General features: G+C 37.8%; 1 protein-coding gene across 4 annotated transcripts in view; it reads right to left on the bottom strand.

The window, feature by feature from the left end:
* LOC127953218 (serine/threonine-protein kinase LMTK1) overlaps positions 1 to 17,104 on the bottom strand; it is a 54,979-nt gene that overhangs the window by 24,575 nt on the left and 13,300 nt on the right. For 3 of the 4 annotated variants that reach the window (XM_052552220.1, XM_052552202.1, XM_052552212.1), the window contains exon 2: positions 6,807 to 6,940. In XM_052552220.1, the coding sequence (XP_052408180.1) occupies positions 6,807 to 6,940 (134 nt within the window). Of the gene's footprint in view, positions 1 to 6,806; positions 6,941 to 16,111; positions 16,512 to 17,104 lie in introns of all 4 variants that reach the window. The other variant, XM_052552229.1, reaches the window with a different exon arrangement.

Raw genomic sequence — 17,104 nt, 5'->3', positions numbered from 1 at the left:
GGAGAAATGGGAATCTTACAGGCAGCCATCGAAGACCAAGAAAGTGAAGGGGACCAACTGGAGAATACCCCAACATTACCTGGTTACACAAAGGATGAGCTTCGTCAGTTTCAGAGGGCAGATCCAACCATCAGTGTGCTCAAGAGTTTCTGGGACAAGAAGAGGAAGCCCACAAATCATGAAAGAAAGCACTTGTCCAGGCTGGTGCTGTTGTTGCTTAAGCAGTGGGACAAGCTTCAAGAGAAAGAAGGGCTGATGTACAGAACTATTGACGATGTGTTCAATGGGGAATGTCAACAGTTGCTGCTTCCTGCATGTCTTGTTGAAATGGTGTTGCGAAGTGTCCATGACCAGATGGGGCATCAAGGTGTAGAGAGGACGCTGGCCCTGCTCAAGCAGCATTGTTATTGGGTTGGGATGTATGATGCTGTGGATAAGTGGGTGAAGGAGTGCCAGCGGTGTGTGCTAGCCAAAATGCCGCAGCCCAAGATTCAGGCACCTTGGACCCCGTTCTTGGCTTCTCATCCACTGGAAGTGGTCGCAATGGATTTCACCACACTGGAACCTGCGTCGGATGGACGGGAGAATGTCTTGGTGGTGACTGATGTTTTCACTAAGTTCAGCCAGGCATTCCCCACACGCAATCAGAAGGCAGACACTACCGCTAAGATCCTTCTGAAGGAATGGTTCCTCAAGTATGGTGTGCCTCAACGTCTCCATTCAGACCAGGGGAGGAACTTTGAGAGTGCCGTTATTGCAGAGCTCTGTAAGCTGTATGGAGTGAGAAAGTCCCGCACTACGCCACATCACCCCCAGGGAAATGCACAGTGCGAGAGATTTAACAGAACTCTGCATGACCTCTTGCGTTCCTTGCCACCTGACAAGAAACGGAAATGGCCAGAGTACTTACCTGAGCTGGTGTATGCCTATAATGTAACGCCTCATTCCTCCACTGGTTACTCCCCTTACTACATGCTTTTTGGTATGCAGCCACACTTACCAGTAGATGCCTTATTGGGCCAGGAGCCAGTGTTTGAGAAGGAGCCTGCCTGGTTGTCTGTCCACAAGGAGCGGCTTCGGGATGCTCACACTAGGGCACGTGAATATGCTGAAAGGAAGGCAGCGGACCGAGTTACCAAGCGTGAGAGTGGGGTATACTGTCCAGAGGTAGAAGTTGGTCAGCAGGTGTACTTACGATATCGTCCACCAGGACGGAACAAGATACAGGACGCCTGGGCACCTACAGCCTATAAGGTGGTAGAGGTGCATGGTACGACCTACACTGTGGAGCCAGTGGGAGGCGGTCCTGCAAAAAGAGTACACAGATCAGACATTAGGCCCTGCCCGAGACCAATACCAATGCCACGGAGAAAAGTGAGACCTGTAGAAGGAGTACCTAGCTCCGTGTTAGTGGAAGAGATACCTTCACTGGATGTAGAATGTGTGTTAGTGGAAGAAACTAGGTGGACTAAGGAGGATTCAATGGACCCAGTACTTGAGGACTCACAGCAACAAGATGTGGAATCAGACAATTGTGCTGGATTGGAAGAAGCACAAGGAGTATATAAGGATGCACTAGTGAATACTGAGGCGAGTGCTGTTGAAGAGCCCTCTCTGCCTGATATTGAAAGAACTGATTCACCTTTGCATGTGGTTTCAGTTAGGCCAGTTCCTGTTCCCCGAAATCCAAGAGTAAAAAGTGCTGCACCCCACCCTATGCCACGCAGAACCCAGCGGCCAACTGCTGGTGTTCATGGTAACCCAAACAGACTGCCTAAATCCGCTTGTAATGCTGTGTCCTTTAGTCCTGATGTCCTTTCCCAAGTGTTAGCGGGTATGGTCTTGTACACGTCCGGTAAATTACAAGGAGTAATGGATGATTAAAGAGTGTTTGCAGTCATCGAGGACGTTGACTGTTAGCAGGGGAGAGTGTAACCGGGGCAGGAATAGCCGATGTTTAATTCCCCTGGTGATTTTTCCCTTTAAGTTTTTGCTATGATGCAGTTATGCGTGCTGTCTCCTTTAAGAGTTTGATCATATGCACGAGAGCGTGTGTGCGTCAGAAAGGAACAGAGGGCGCGCTGATAGAAGCAGCAGTTACAAGTGAGGAGAAAATAGTTGTTTAGAAACTGCAAAACGGATCTAATCCAGGTTAATTCTCAACTTGTGGACCTGTGGTGGTTTCAGTTGTGTGTCTGCATGAGTAGATGACAATTCAGTGTTTATATTAGTGTTTGTTGCTGCATATGAGAAATATCCGGTGGGGGAGGGGATTCAGGCCTACTTCAACGGAGATTGAGCGTAAGTTAATTTAAAATACACTTTGAAGACTGTTATAATGTATAATAATGCAGTGTAATACATGTATAGGAAGAACATGCAGTAATTGTTGTATATTATACTGTTAAGAGGGGAGAGCAAGATTGTGAGATCGCACGTGCCAGTTTCCACGTGATTGGTAATCCAAAGTCTCATATAACAGTGAGTGTTTTTCATTTTATTCTCCCAAAGTGTGTTTCTGTATGTGGCATGAAAAGTATTGTACTCTGTATAAAGTGTATACTTTTATCTAAAGTCTGTTTACTGATTAATATGTTTAAAAGAGGTTAAAATGTGAACTGTGTGTAATGTGAGTGGTGCATTTATGTGGCAAGATGTGCAGATTTTTCATGTATGCTCATGCTGTTGTTTTTTGTCTTTATTCAGGCACATATAAGCCACTGCCGTTGTTTTATACACCTTTATTGGTTCTTTAACATTGATTGCACTCTTTCAAGTCAAATTGGGACTTGTGATCTGGTGTTTTGATTAGAGATAATTACTGTAAAGGACTTATTTTTGTTATTTGCTTTTCTTATGTTATTTCACATTCTGTGCCCATTGAAGGGAACCGAGTCACATCATTTGTTTTGTTTTATTATTCTGTTTTATACAACTTTTCTTGTTTGATTGGATCTAAGTCCTGAGAAAAAAAACTATTTTTCCCTGAACCAAACATTTAATGCTGGGTCTTCTTTTGAGGCTCAGTCAAGAATAAAAGAATCCTTTTTTAGTAGATGTCTTGGCATTGTCTCTTCCTTTAATATATTATAAGGACGTCAAGCCGGCCACATTAATAAGCTTAAACGAAAATAACGAAATAATTGTGTAGCGGAGTATTTTTTGTACACAGTGCCGCGAACTGTCAATCACTCCTGTACGCGCGCATCACTGTCCTCCTCAGCTGCAGCAACTTGCGCTCTCTCTCTTCATCAAGCTTTAAAACACAAAGGGGACAAAAAGATCATATTGTCTTTGTGCATAGGCTATAGATTAATTAGATAAATGAATATCTAAATTTGTGCCTTGCCGTCTACGGTATTTTTTTAGAACTTAGAAAAAAGATGCTGCAGCCAATGAACAGCCAGCGGGGGCTGCAGGACGACTCAACCTCCGCAGACAGTTTTTAATGTTTATCAGACAATAAATACTCAAGATTTTGCTTTAGTATAACTCACAACGAGTTTCACACACCTTCTCCGGCCACGTTGAGTTGTTGACACTTAACAGTGGGAAAAGCGACACATGCGCTATTCACTTGTATAACTTAAGGGTGAATGGGTAATGTAGTTTCTGCTCTGGGTGGGATGAATTAGGAAGCTTGCATTGTGAAGGGCGCTCTGAAAATCGGCAGTGCAGGTAAAAGATTAAAACCTCTATTAAAACAGATGTCCAAATGAGCGTACCGGTACACTACAAGCACGTTCTGGGCGCACGGAGAGGTGGCGGTACGATCAAGAGCTATATTTGGAAGTGGCGGTACCAGTGCGTACTGGCCCACTTAAAGCACTGGCAATGACTATACTTTGGAATTTTTTTGCAGTCCACTTAGAATTCAACATGGAAATCATTTTTGTTTTTTATTGGCATTGATTGTTTTGAAATTCAAATGGAACTTACATGCCTGTGTTTTTATTTCTGTAATAAATATGGCTTTCAAGCCAACAGTTAATTTGGAGGATATTGATGGTTTATTGCAGGTATGTTGTTTACATGAGAAAATCTGTGTTACAAGTTAAAAAAAACCTCCAATAAACAATCATATTTTGAATTTAAATAGTTTCTTTGTCTTGAGTTTACATTAATTATTTACATCTTACATTTACATATCCAAAAAGTTTCAGTCTTTTAATTGCGATTAATCGCGATTAATCGCGATTAATTTAAAAAAATTGTGCGATTAATTAGTTAATTTTTTTTAATCGATTGACAGCACTAAATATAATATAATATAATATAATATTTGGTGCTCCTGAGGAAACTATGTTGCTGCTGGAAGAGGTGTCAGTAGGGGGTGCTCACCCTGTGATCTGTGTGGGTACTAGCACCCCAGTAAAATGATGGGGGGGAAAATACTGTCAAAAAGCACCATCCTTCGGATCAGAAGAAATGTTAAAGTGAGGTCCTGACTCTCTGTGGTCATTAAAAAATCCCAGGCCAAATTTTCCCATTGTCCTCTGACCATTATGGTCTCCTAATCATCCCCATATACCGAATGGCTTCATCACTCTGTCTTCTCTCCACCAATAAGCTGGTGTTTGCTGGCCCTCTAGGGTGGATGCTGCACACTGGTGGTGGATGAGGAGATCCCTGCTTACAATGTAAAGCTCTTAGAAAAGCTCACTAATATAAATGTAATGAAATATGATAATTATTATTAACATCATAGCAATCTTTAATTTGCTATTATTCATCCCACCAAGGACCATGTTTTCCATTGCCTTCCTCCAGGTCAGTTTTCCGTCTGAATGGCCATACAAATACAGACAGACTTTCCACAGGGTGGCAACCTGTGATTTCCACAGAACACCAAATGCCAGGCTAATTATCTGTGCCACTGTGACTTCCTGGACTAGAAGCACGTTCACAGTCAGCCCAGTGTGGGACAGACATGGACAAACCATCCACCCACTCACACAGTCACTTAGAGCCGACAATCCTATTAAAAACAAACAGATCAGACACACAGCTTTATATGCAGCACATTAACGGCCTGTAGCTGTGAGCTGTGACGTCCTATGATGTGCCATTCTCCCTCTGCCGCAGTGCATTTGGACATAAACAGCCTGCTTATTCTGATACATTAATCCTCAACTGTGTGTGCCAAACCAAATCTGATAACAACTTATCCCTCTGTCCCCGTCTGTTCATATTCTCTGTTCCCTCTAATTTTTGTTCCTGCTGAGCAAAACCTATTTCTATTAGGCAGAGTCTTCAGCCACCTGAGCAGAATCACCCCATGCATTAGAGCCGTGCCATACTTCACAAAGAAATGCTTGGCTCTGTTCCTAAACCTAGTGAGGTGCACCACTGCCTACATGGGCAGCTGTCCTATAATGCAGCATCCTGACTGTAATGAATGCCATGCATTATGGTGGCATCTGCAATAGATTCAGAACTCTATGTAGCACTAGCTTGCTGCAAAGCTAAAACTGAACTACTCGGAAGAACATAAATATACTGTGATGCAATGCATTTTTTATTGTTATTTGTATCTGTATACTGGATATAAAGTACAGTTCAAAAGTTTGGGTGCATTTATTTTAGTAAAACTGTAATATTGAGATATATCAAGAATTGTTTTTATCATAGTTTCTGTTTGAATTTATTTAAAATGTATTCCTATGATAGTAAATCTGAATTTTCACCATCATTATTCCAGTTGTCAGTGTCACATGATCCATTAGAAATCTAATATGATGATTTGCTGCAAAAAAAAAAAAAAGTTAAATGTTAAAAACAACTGTGCTGTTTAAAATAATAGAAAAAAAAAATACTTTTTCAGGATTTTTTGATGAAACTTCAAAAGCATTTATTTTAAATAAAATAATTGTTACTTCACAAATGTTTGTAACTTTTTAAATTTGTCCTTGCCTAATAAAAGTATTCATTTATTAAAATATCCCAATATCACGAAATCCCAATATTAATACATTTTCATACATTATGATGTCATGATGCCTAAATTCATTTGTAGCATTTTAAATTAGCAATTGTTGTTGTTTTTACAAAATACTTTCTAATTTTAATATCTACCAAAGCATCAAAGTAATTTAAGGCTTATAGATATAGAATTTTGATATCAGTGCATCGACGGTATCAGTATAAGCATGTACTTCTGAGTAATGCATGACTTACAAATAGATTTATAATAATTTCTCTTGCTTTGTCTGCGATCTTGGATTAATCTTCACTGAGACTGCCATCTCCACAAAGCATTCATGCAATACTGCTCGAGAAGACAGGATCCTGCTAAACTGTCTATAAAAACAGTCAATAATCTGACTAATTGATGATGCTTTAGTGTCATAGATTGTTTCATAAATCTCATTTGTCTTCAGGTTATCACGTGTTTGAAGAATGAACAATTTGGAAGCAGATACAACAGAAAATGAGCAAAAAAGTCCTTTAGTCCTTGAAATGAGGTCAAAAGGAACACAAAGACATTTTGCACAGAAACAAAGTGCTGAAGATTGACGTTTTCTTTGTAAGGCTGTGTTGGTACATGCATACAAGACTACAAAGACGAATCAAATCTAACAGGCTGAATGGCATGATGTACTTATAAATATTACTTATAAATAAAAAACAAGGTGACATCAAACAAAAAATTATAATAGGTTGTTGTAAAAAAGACTGAGTGAATTGAGTGACGTGCCTATAAAATATTAGTATGAGGTACTGGAGAAGGCATTAATTTCTCATCTTCCTTTAATTTGGAGGGCCATTTTGATGGATGAAATGACTAATGAGGACTGAGATCTCACCTTGAAGCTGATGTCCCCTTTCTTGCAGCACAGGCAGGCTAGCATGAGGAAGACAAATGTGAAGAGGCCAGAGAAGGAGACAGCCACCACTGCCAGAGAGGACGGCCATGACAGCTCACTCAACGGGGAGCCACCTGGGGAGCACAAACAGACATTTAGTGTCAAACTCTGCTAAAAGAGTAAATGACTGTTTAAAGGTGAAGTGTGTCAATTATGTGCCTTTAGCGCACAAACAGATCCAAATTTTCAAAAAATTCAAACGCTTTACAAATTTTACATTTGTTAATTATAGGATACATTTTCCCATTTATGCCTAAAATTTTTGACTTTTTCTTTAACATCTGAATGACATCAGGATTTACTTGAGTTGAACCATTACATTTAAGTTAGAACACAGGAAATCTGAAAATTTGTCAATGTCATAAATAAAAACATTAAAACGGCACATAAAAAAAGCTGACAACAATGGCAGTGAATAACGCAGGTAAATGTTTCATAACATACAAAGTAAATTAAGGAAATGTGAGGGTTTGCAAAGGAGTTGTATATTAATTAATATTGTTGAAAATATAGTTAAAGTATATTGATAAAGTATATTGTTCCTCGTGTGGCATCAAAAACCTTGTCAAAAAAAGAAGGTATTTTGCAGAATGCCCATGCTGCTCATTATCATGCTGAAATGGATGCATTACACTGTTAAACTCCAAAACTGACAAAAAGCACCACAAAGGTAGCATAAAAGTTAGTCAATGATACAACTTGTGTCCTGTATCACAAGTCTTCTAAAGTCATACAATAGAGAGCTGCAGTGATGGCATATTTTGTGGGCCCTTCCAGAAATTAGCTTGACAACAGGATTTTCATTAGCTTTTAGATTCATGTAGAAAAAAAAAGCTGTGTGACCAACAAACATCTATGAATCTTCAGTGTTCATTCAAATAGTCTTCATAAATAGAAACAACTTTTATTAATTTTACTAAATACAATCATCCAAAGTAAAAATTTAAGTTAAATAAAATTAAGGTTATAAACGAGCTACACCACGGTCACATGACTTCAGTGTAACTAACACTAAGCTTCAGACAAATCTTGCGATCTTTATTTATACTCAAAGTTTGAGTTAAAATCGTTTGACAAGAGCATCAAAAGCTCACTATCCAATCAGAGTAGATCACTGTTCCACTGTTCACCCCCGCCCCCACGAGAGGTTTGTGTCAAAACACCAAACGGAAAACTGCGAAACGTAAGCAAAATCACGATTAGCGAAAACGAATCTTTGTAAAACATTAACAAAGATTGAAGCATATTTGAAGATTTTGTGCGACTGAGTTAATTTTTTTTCATTTTCATAGTGTTTTTCTTATTTTGTAATGGCATATTTTTGATAGTTTCTGAAAAAGTTACGTTCAGTTTTAAAAAGTTTCGTTCATTATTATCGAAACAAATGTAATTCCATAGTAAAATGGCACCAGATAATGATTATCTCCCAAAAAAGTAGTGCCTGAAATTTGAAATGTCCCTCGATGTAAAATAGTGCTGTTTAAACATGCCTCCCAGCTGCCCAGTTTGATTGTTTAGTGTGCAAATGAAGGAGAAGCGATGAGACGCAGGCCAAAAGCATTCAGACCTTGTAACACTCTGTCATTACAAGTACACGGCAGGGCAGGTGTCACATTTTGGACTACTGCGATTTAATCTGACTTTCATTGTAATCCCTCTGTCACACATGTGCTCTCTCTCAGGACATCTGCAAAACTCTTCACCACAGTGGCCATGTGTCCTGAAATGGAGGAAGTGGCTCGTTTTACTGATAAGCTGACACATGTCACTGTGTTCCTCACATGACGTCTGTCGGGGTCATGTGGGCTATAAGGCCAGTGCCTCGAAACAAAAATAGACATGGGGCGAATGGTATAAACACAAATACAAGAAAACCGAACTCGGATGGACACTTTTCCGAAACCTAGTAAGATGTCCTGCTGTATACTACCTGCATAGGCAGCTGTCTTTTATGTCTTTTAGTTACACATGCATTGCTGTTTTAGAATTTTTAGAAGTTATTTAACAGTCTTCAGATTGGGAGAACAACCATAATGCCATAATAAAGCTGTCTACTGTATGTAGGCAACTCAGTGGGTTTTGAAACGGAGGCATTGTGACCCAGGAGCAGGGGAGCATGTGTGTATACACAACACCACATACAGAGACACAGTCAGCAACGTGTTAGGTGCACGAAAGCATTTCTCCCACCCACTCTTGCGTCTCCATGGTAACAGGCTGACTGGCTGACCCGTCATGTTGTATTGCACTTCGCTTTTTGTCAAATCTCTCCTCAGCCCCCACCTCTCATAATGATGACACATTTCTGCTGATGCATTAACAGCTGCTCTTTCTATTTTGCTCTCCCTCTTTCATCAGCATTCTCACAGTGTCCTAAACACACACAGTTTGGTTCACCTGGGGTCTGTGATACAACATTTCTCTGTCGTTTTGAAATACGAGAAAGATGTCGCATGTAGACACAAGTGTTCAGAAGTGCATGCTCATACTACTTGTGCAAAATGCAGTATGCATAGTATATGTGTGCATAGACACAGCACCCAATAATTGAAACAATAAACATTAATTGGTATATTAATGGACATACAGTGAATTTGCATTGCAGGAAATAAGCTCTGATCAACAAATAATTATAATTCTGAAACATTTAGTTCATCAAGACAATCTTCACAAAAGAACACAACTTTATGAATTTTGAAGCCTAATTACAATCGCCAATCGCCAAGTACAAAGCCAATAGTAATGCAACTAATGTCATATTTATGGTGTTATTGCATTCATTCCTTGAGGTTTGAATGTTAAATGGGGTGTTTGGGAAAACCTGACCGGTCATGCATACAATATGGTATAATAACCAAAAAGCGGTATGTTAAAGAGATAGTTCACCCAAAAATGAATATTCTATCATCATTTATGTCTCATGTCATTCCAAACCCTTAAGAATTGTATTCATCTTTGAAACAAAAATGAAAACATTTTTAATGAAGCCTGTGAGACTTTTCTCCCTTCATTAAAAAGTCCATTATACCAAAACATTGACGCTACAAAAAGCTCAAGTTTAGGATTTTATTCATATTTAAACATTGATAATGATAGTATATGGATGCTTCCATTTACCATATATGACAAACTTTTTGTATTTTAACTTATCGATGTTTATATGTTGATAAAAGCCTAAATTAAATGTTCATTAGGTGTGTTTATAGACTTGGTTTAAAAATCTCTTAATATTCAGTGATATCTTTGATTTGAGATATCTATAACATTTCATAACTGATGAACTTAGCAACACTGACATTGTGACTGAACTAAACTGAATCAACACTGAACCAAATTGATCCGAATAATGATTCTATTATCTTCTGCTCTTCACAACACTACACTACCTATTATTGTATAAAGCTCTATGGAAATGCATGTGACGTCTTCACTTGAATCTGAGTAAATAACACGTCACATGACTTTTAAGATGTATTTATTTACTTTTGAAGCATCAAAACTTTTTAGTGGTGGGATAAAAAAAAAAAACCAAACTCTAATGGGATAGAAATGACATGAGGGTGATGAGCATACATACTCACTGAACATACTTTATTAACACTAGTGGAACACAAATTACTTTCACCTTTAAAGACGAGCAGACAACAACTGATAAAGTTGGAGTTGTGGCGTGTATAGAGAATAATAATGAGTGGATAGTTGAGGGTGAGTGAATAGATGGAAGGAAGGAGTGGGAAGCAGTGGCCTGGGACATGACACATCCTGTTCACTGCATCATAAAGCTGTGTGACTCACTCCTCTCACATTGGATTTCATTAGACAGGGTTCCCTCCGAACTTAATTCTCTTACTAGTTTATCTTCTTTTGTGAGTCTCGCTACTGAACCCAAAACACACTTTCTAGTCTGCTGTTTTCATTTGGGTTTCCCAAAAAAACTACTTCACAAAAAGAAAGGGGAAATGAACAGGAAACAGTATATATTAAACCAGCATTATCTTAAGACATCTTCCTCCCACATTAAAAACCTAGAAACGCCACCTAAACGATCGATATGTACAATAACCAGGGTTGGTCTTGCAGCATTAAACTAGAAACTTGGATGTCGACATGTTCAGTCATCTGGTGTTAGTTACTTAGACAAAAGTAATATTAGCAATACGTATAACTGTCTGTTGGCTGCCATCTATAAAGGTGTTTTTTTTTTTGCATTAAAGGGGTCCAATTATGCTCTTATACAAAGTCTTGGATTTGTTTTGGGGTGTACTAGAACAGGCTCTCATACTACTGTAAGTTGTTCGTAAAACACATTTTTCACATATTTTAAATTATAACAACACCTCTCTCCCCAGTATGGCATGAACAGTGCCAGTCAGTGTGTGTTGTGCTTGGCAGCACTCGGCCCCTTACCATAGCTGCCTGTGAGCTTCAGTGTTAATATTGCTTCAAAATCATATCAATCTGAGCGGGATTTTAACCCATGTTACTCAAAGAAATGTACTGAAGGACTGGGCAGTACTGAAACACCAGCTGTTCGCCAATCATAAAGCACTGGGACAGCTAACCAATCATATCACACTTTATTTTCGGAAGGCGGGCCTTCATCAGAACAGGTGTCCTGACATGTTATCCTACCCGTCAGATTTTCCTACCCGGGTTTACTGCGCATGCTCACATCAATATTGCGTCTTTTTTCTCATGCTAAACAACAATATATTATGTATCTGCATTACTGTAAGGGTAGGTTTAGCGTTGGGGTAGGTGTAGACTTTAATAAAAATGCAATCTAATTGTTAGAAAATAATATTTATTACTGGTTTCCTGTAGCTGTATCCCTTCTAGCTACAACCACGAATATAACACATAATTACTGTATTTGCAGTACTGTAAGGGTAGAATTAGGGTTGTGGTAGGTGTAGACGTTAATAAACCATAACTTTACAGTAGCATGTTTCGTTGTCGAATTGTACTACCAACTGTTTTAGTGGGAGGTAGGAAAATCTGACAGCGTAGGACAAATCGACAGAACACCGGCTCTAATCGAGCTGCTTGTGCCAGGCTGGGGAGAAAGGTATTGTAATAATGTTAAATATGTGAAAATAAATTTGAACCATGAGAGCATGTTCTAGTACACCCCCAAAACAAATTCAAGACATTGTATAAAAGCATAAAAGGACCCTTTTAAAATGCAAGTTCTTTTTGTGATGTCAAAACTTCAGTGTAACATGATCTTTCAGAAATCGTTCTAATATGGTGATTCCATGCTCAAGAAACATTTCGTATTATCGTCAATATTGAAATCTGTTGTGCTGCTTTTTTTTGTATTTTTTGTATTTTTTTTTTTTTTTTGTGGTAGGCATTATTCATTGATACAGGATCATTTGATGAATAGAAGGTTCAAAAGAACAGCATTTACCTGAAATAGAATATTTTTGTGTTACATTATAAATGTATTTACTGAGACTTTTGATCAATTTAATGCACCCTTGCATTATATTATTAATAGGAAATTATGCAAAAATCACCTAGTTGTTGCTTTCCCCTTTTGCAATTGGGAGATATAAACTAGTAGATTATATATATATAAACAAAGACACATTTAAATGTAAGCCTTACTTAACCTTTTCACACGTAAGTTTAAACGTTTTTCAAGGCGATCGTTATTGATCGTAGTAGCCTATCGCTTTATGGTTCCCATGGAGACAAATAATTAATTGATTGTCAGCCCTTACTGACTGATGATCTGCTTTTATTTCCTTTTTTATTTTAATTTCACAAATTTGTTAGCTATAGCAGGATATATCTGATATTCCGATTGTCAAATATGTGCAAGTGGATGTGTTTTGTTGTTCACACACCTTTAGTTGGGCTGTATTCACAACTTATTTTAGGTATCTATCTTATTAAAATACCTAAAAAAAATACATAGCCTAACGTTGAATTATTATTAGGAATTCACCACCTCTAGTTCAATTTGAGATTGATTATAATATATATATATACCTCCGAAGTGAGGGATGGCAGAAAAAGTTTGAGAAACACTGAGTTAGCTGATGATTTGTTTTGTTGACTGGAGTTGGCTGGCTAGATGTTCGTTTGCCAGTGTCCTATGAGGTAAAACCAGAGGGTGCCAGGGACTGTGTAGAACCAATGTCACCGAATTGTAACTTAAGTTGCTGTTTGCTCCAATACAGTCACCCGTTTTGGAGCGGATTGCATAATTAAATTATGCAAATTAGCATGTTATCTTTTACACAAGAAAATTAATCAATAAATAAATAAATTAATAAATATGCCGTGAGTTTAACCCCCCCAATGGTAGACAAAAAGTTACGCCCTTGATTGTGACCCAGGAGCAGGGGAGCATGTGTGTATACACAACACCAGTAACAGAGACACAGTCAGCAACGTGTTAGGTGCACGAAAGCATTTCTCCGCATATTATTCGCATTAATAATATATAGATTATATATATATATATATATATATATATATATATATATATATATATATATATATATATATATATATATATATATATATATATATAATCTACTAGTTTATATCTCCCAATTGCAAAAGGGGAAAGCAACAACTAGGTGATTTTTGCATAATTTCCTATATATAAACACCACAACAATATTACTATTACATGGCCACATTTTATCTTAGAAAAAAAAAACAATGTTGAATTTTTAGGGTAAGAAGCGAAGCAGGAAAAGAGGAAATGAGCAAGTCAGGCTGATTTACTGAAACTGGGATTGAAGCAGCAAGTGATTTTAACTTAACAGAGTACAAAACTGCAAATCAAAAACAGGAAGAAAAAAGTAGACTGTGATCCATTTTCCAGAACATTATCAAACAAGAGGTTAGCAGGTGAAGCAGGCAGAATATATTGAGTAAACAAGAATGAATAAACTTTACTTTACGATAAAATACACCACTGGGACTTTTTTTTTAGTCCTGCCTTTTTAAGTACCCCACTGTTGCCACTCTTCAAACAGCTCTTTTGCATGTCTTTGGTACACTCTGCCTCTCTGCAGATAAATGTTTAAAAAGAAACCTTGAAAAAACCTTGAAATTCAGTAATAGGTGTTGTCCAAAAGACATATGACTCCCCACAGACCTTCAGGCATGGACATTCATTCCAAAACTCATCAGACAGGAGGCCTTTGGGGCGAGAGCTGGGCTTTATGAAGCTGTGGCACAACATTGTTGGGGCATCAATAAGTCATCACCTCATCCTCTGCTAGGAGTGGACACTGTCTGCGAGAGAGTGAATTTTAACAATCCCGCTGATGCCTTGTAGGAAGAAAGCACAGAAGGGAGGGAGGGCCACCTGTGTCCCTATTTTTAGCCTCCATCTTTCTTCCCGTTTTTCTCATGTACACGCACTCTTTCTCCTCCTGCCTCAGCACAGCATAAGTTTCCAGCTGAGCTGTTCTTTCCCTCCTGTTTGTGCACTTTAAAGGCACGCATACAAACCCACAATGCCTTTCACATCTGTGACCAGCTGCTGACAGCTTTGCAGACTTCGTGTTGTGCCAATCTTGACACTACTGAAAAAAAAAACTCCAGGTAGTGAGGGTTGCATTCTTGTTATTTATATACTATTATAGTGTTTATGAATCTTTTGAACTGGGTTAGGGCTAGGGTTAGGTTTTTTTTTTTATATAGTAGTTTGACTTTAGCTAAACTCTAAATTTTAGTACTTCTACTTAAAGTTTCTTTTCTACTTAAACATTTTTTATTTTCATTGTTTTTAGATTTTTTAGATTTCATTTTTTTTACTGTTTTTTTATTATTATTTAATAATTAATTTTATTCTATTTCATCTTTATTTCAATTAGCAAAAATTATTTTTAATAATTTTTGTTAATCAAAAAAACTAAAATTTTAGTACATCTACTTAAAGTTTTTTTTCTTTTTTTTCAATTTTTTTTAACTGTTTTTTTATTTATTATTATTTAATAATTAATTTTATTCTATTTCATCTTTATTTAAATTAGCAAAAACTATTTTTAATATTTTTTGTTAATCACAAAAAAACTACAAAACACATTCAGACAGGAAACATTATTCTTTAGACAATGTTGCTTGGGGTCATCTGCACAGGCAGCACATTCTTCCCCTCTCTCGCTCTGAAAAACAAGATCCGGCTCCATTTGCTTCGGTGGATAAGCCTGTATCACTGGGAATAAGAGAATAAATGATAAGCACTGGAACGCCAGTGGAGGTACTCGTTCAACTCCACAACAGTATTGACCTTTACACACTGATGTAGAGCAGAGTGCACCAGACTCTAGCTGAGACAACGGGAAAACAGGACCAGTGACATTTAGGGAAGAATATTGGGCCTAGTATGGGGTGGGATGGGGGGAGTGATTCACATTTGTCCCAGTTTGGCCTTCTTGGAATTTAAGGAACACCAAGAGGGAAATGTCTGACTCGATTTGGAAAACATAATGAACTGCCTACACCGCATTTAAAAATAATTATTTTAGTTTTTTGTGCTGTTCTTCATTTCTTTCGACAACATAGAATAAACCCTTAATTATCCCATCTGTTCAAATGAACTATGAACTGCAGAGCTGGTGCAAACATATCCACATAGCTATGATTAGATGCTTTCATAACTGCTGCTTTCTCACCAATCTCATGTTTGTGTTCTAAATATCTAAAAGTCACTCTCAGCAGTGTGAATGGTGTCTGAATGTTTGTTAACAGTGTATTGCTGCAAGGGTAGTTCCAACTTAAAAAATAAATAAACATTAATAATAAATTTAATTTTAAGAAAATAATGGAAAAGAACTTTGCTGTGAGTATAGTGGGCCACTGAATCACGTTTAGACTACTGAATATTTTAAATAAGCATTTGCAAATTCTGCAGTTCACTTAACAGCCACCGGTGTCACTAATAACAATGGTTTCTGAATTCTACATACAACCTCTTTAACATGAAAATAATCAATCTGCTACTTGGAAACAGCCAGAATTTTAATGCTGGTGAAAATTTACTTAAAGGGGGTCATATGATGTAATTTCGATTTTTACTTTATCTTTGGGGTGTTACAAGGTCTTGGAGCATAAAGTAGATCTGTAAACTAAAGTCTCAATCCAAATTCTTTATAAAAGTTAAGACTTATCCACACCCCCCAAAACATGCGCCCAGATCTCTACGTCACTGTGTGGGAAGATTTGCATAACGCTGCAAAGATGTCCTGTCAAAGAAAGAAGGCCTTTTATACCTTTTATTCTCGTTGTAGTATTGTTGTTGCCGCCACCACTATGTAATTTAGACACTGTGTGTTTCACTATGAAAGTGAAACTACTTTGTTTGGCCTTCCAAAAGAGAACGATATCCGCTTCGTCATGCCTGGGGCTGATCCGTACTGGTCGCTGAGGAAATGCATCAACTTTGCACTCTGGATTGCCAGATCTGCTTTCACCGTGGACGAAGCGGAGTCCAGCCCGGGGTCGTCACATGTGATTGCCACAAGCCCAATGGACGCTCCTTAGTAGAATCCGCCAGCCGCGCCATTCTCAAGCCGCTCGCTTCTGCTCACTCAAGCTGGCCTCCACTTACTCTAGGTCACAGCTTACTCTAGGCCTCCAGCCTCTGCTCACTCAAGGATGTGGTGTGTGACGCTGTTTTGTTGAGAAAGCAAAACTAATTAGTTTGGCCTTTCAAAAGAGGACTGACTATAAATCATGTTTACATTATGTTTATAATGGGTTTTATGTCTCGTCGCTCCGGCCGGACAGGGCATTACAATATGTTAAGGGGCGTAACATTTCCGTCACACACTTGTATGGGAGGCCCTTTCAGCATAAAAACGTCCCAGCGTTACTCGTCGTAATTATATTTTTACTAGTAACAATTCAATTAAAGAGCTCTATAATTTAATTTGTACTAGTAACAATTACAATTATAGAGCTCTATAATTCAATTATTACTAGTAACAATTATGATTATAGAGCTCTCTAATTGAATTCTTACTAGTAACAATTACAATTATAGAGCTCTCTAATTGAATTCTTACTAGTAACAATTACAATTATAGAGCTCTCTAATTGAATTTTTACTAGTAACAATTATGATTATAGAGCTCTCTAATTCAATTGTTACTAGTAACAATTCCAATTAGAGAGCTCTACAATTCATTTATTACTAGTCATATGTCTCCATTGACTTCCATTCATTTTTAATTATAGAGCTCTGCAATTCAATTGTTACTAGT

This window comes from Carassius gibelio, chromosome A3 (genome assembly GCF_023724105.1).
Source record: "Carassius gibelio isolate Cgi1373 ecotype wild population from Czech Republic chromosome A3, carGib1.2-hapl.c, whole genome shotgun sequence".
NCBI classification, from domain to species: domain Eukaryota; kingdom Metazoa; phylum Chordata; class Actinopteri; order Cypriniformes; family Cyprinidae; genus Carassius; species Carassius gibelio.
The sequence above is the reverse complement of the archived record's forward strand: the minus strand, read 5'-3'. Positions and strand labels throughout refer to the sequence as shown.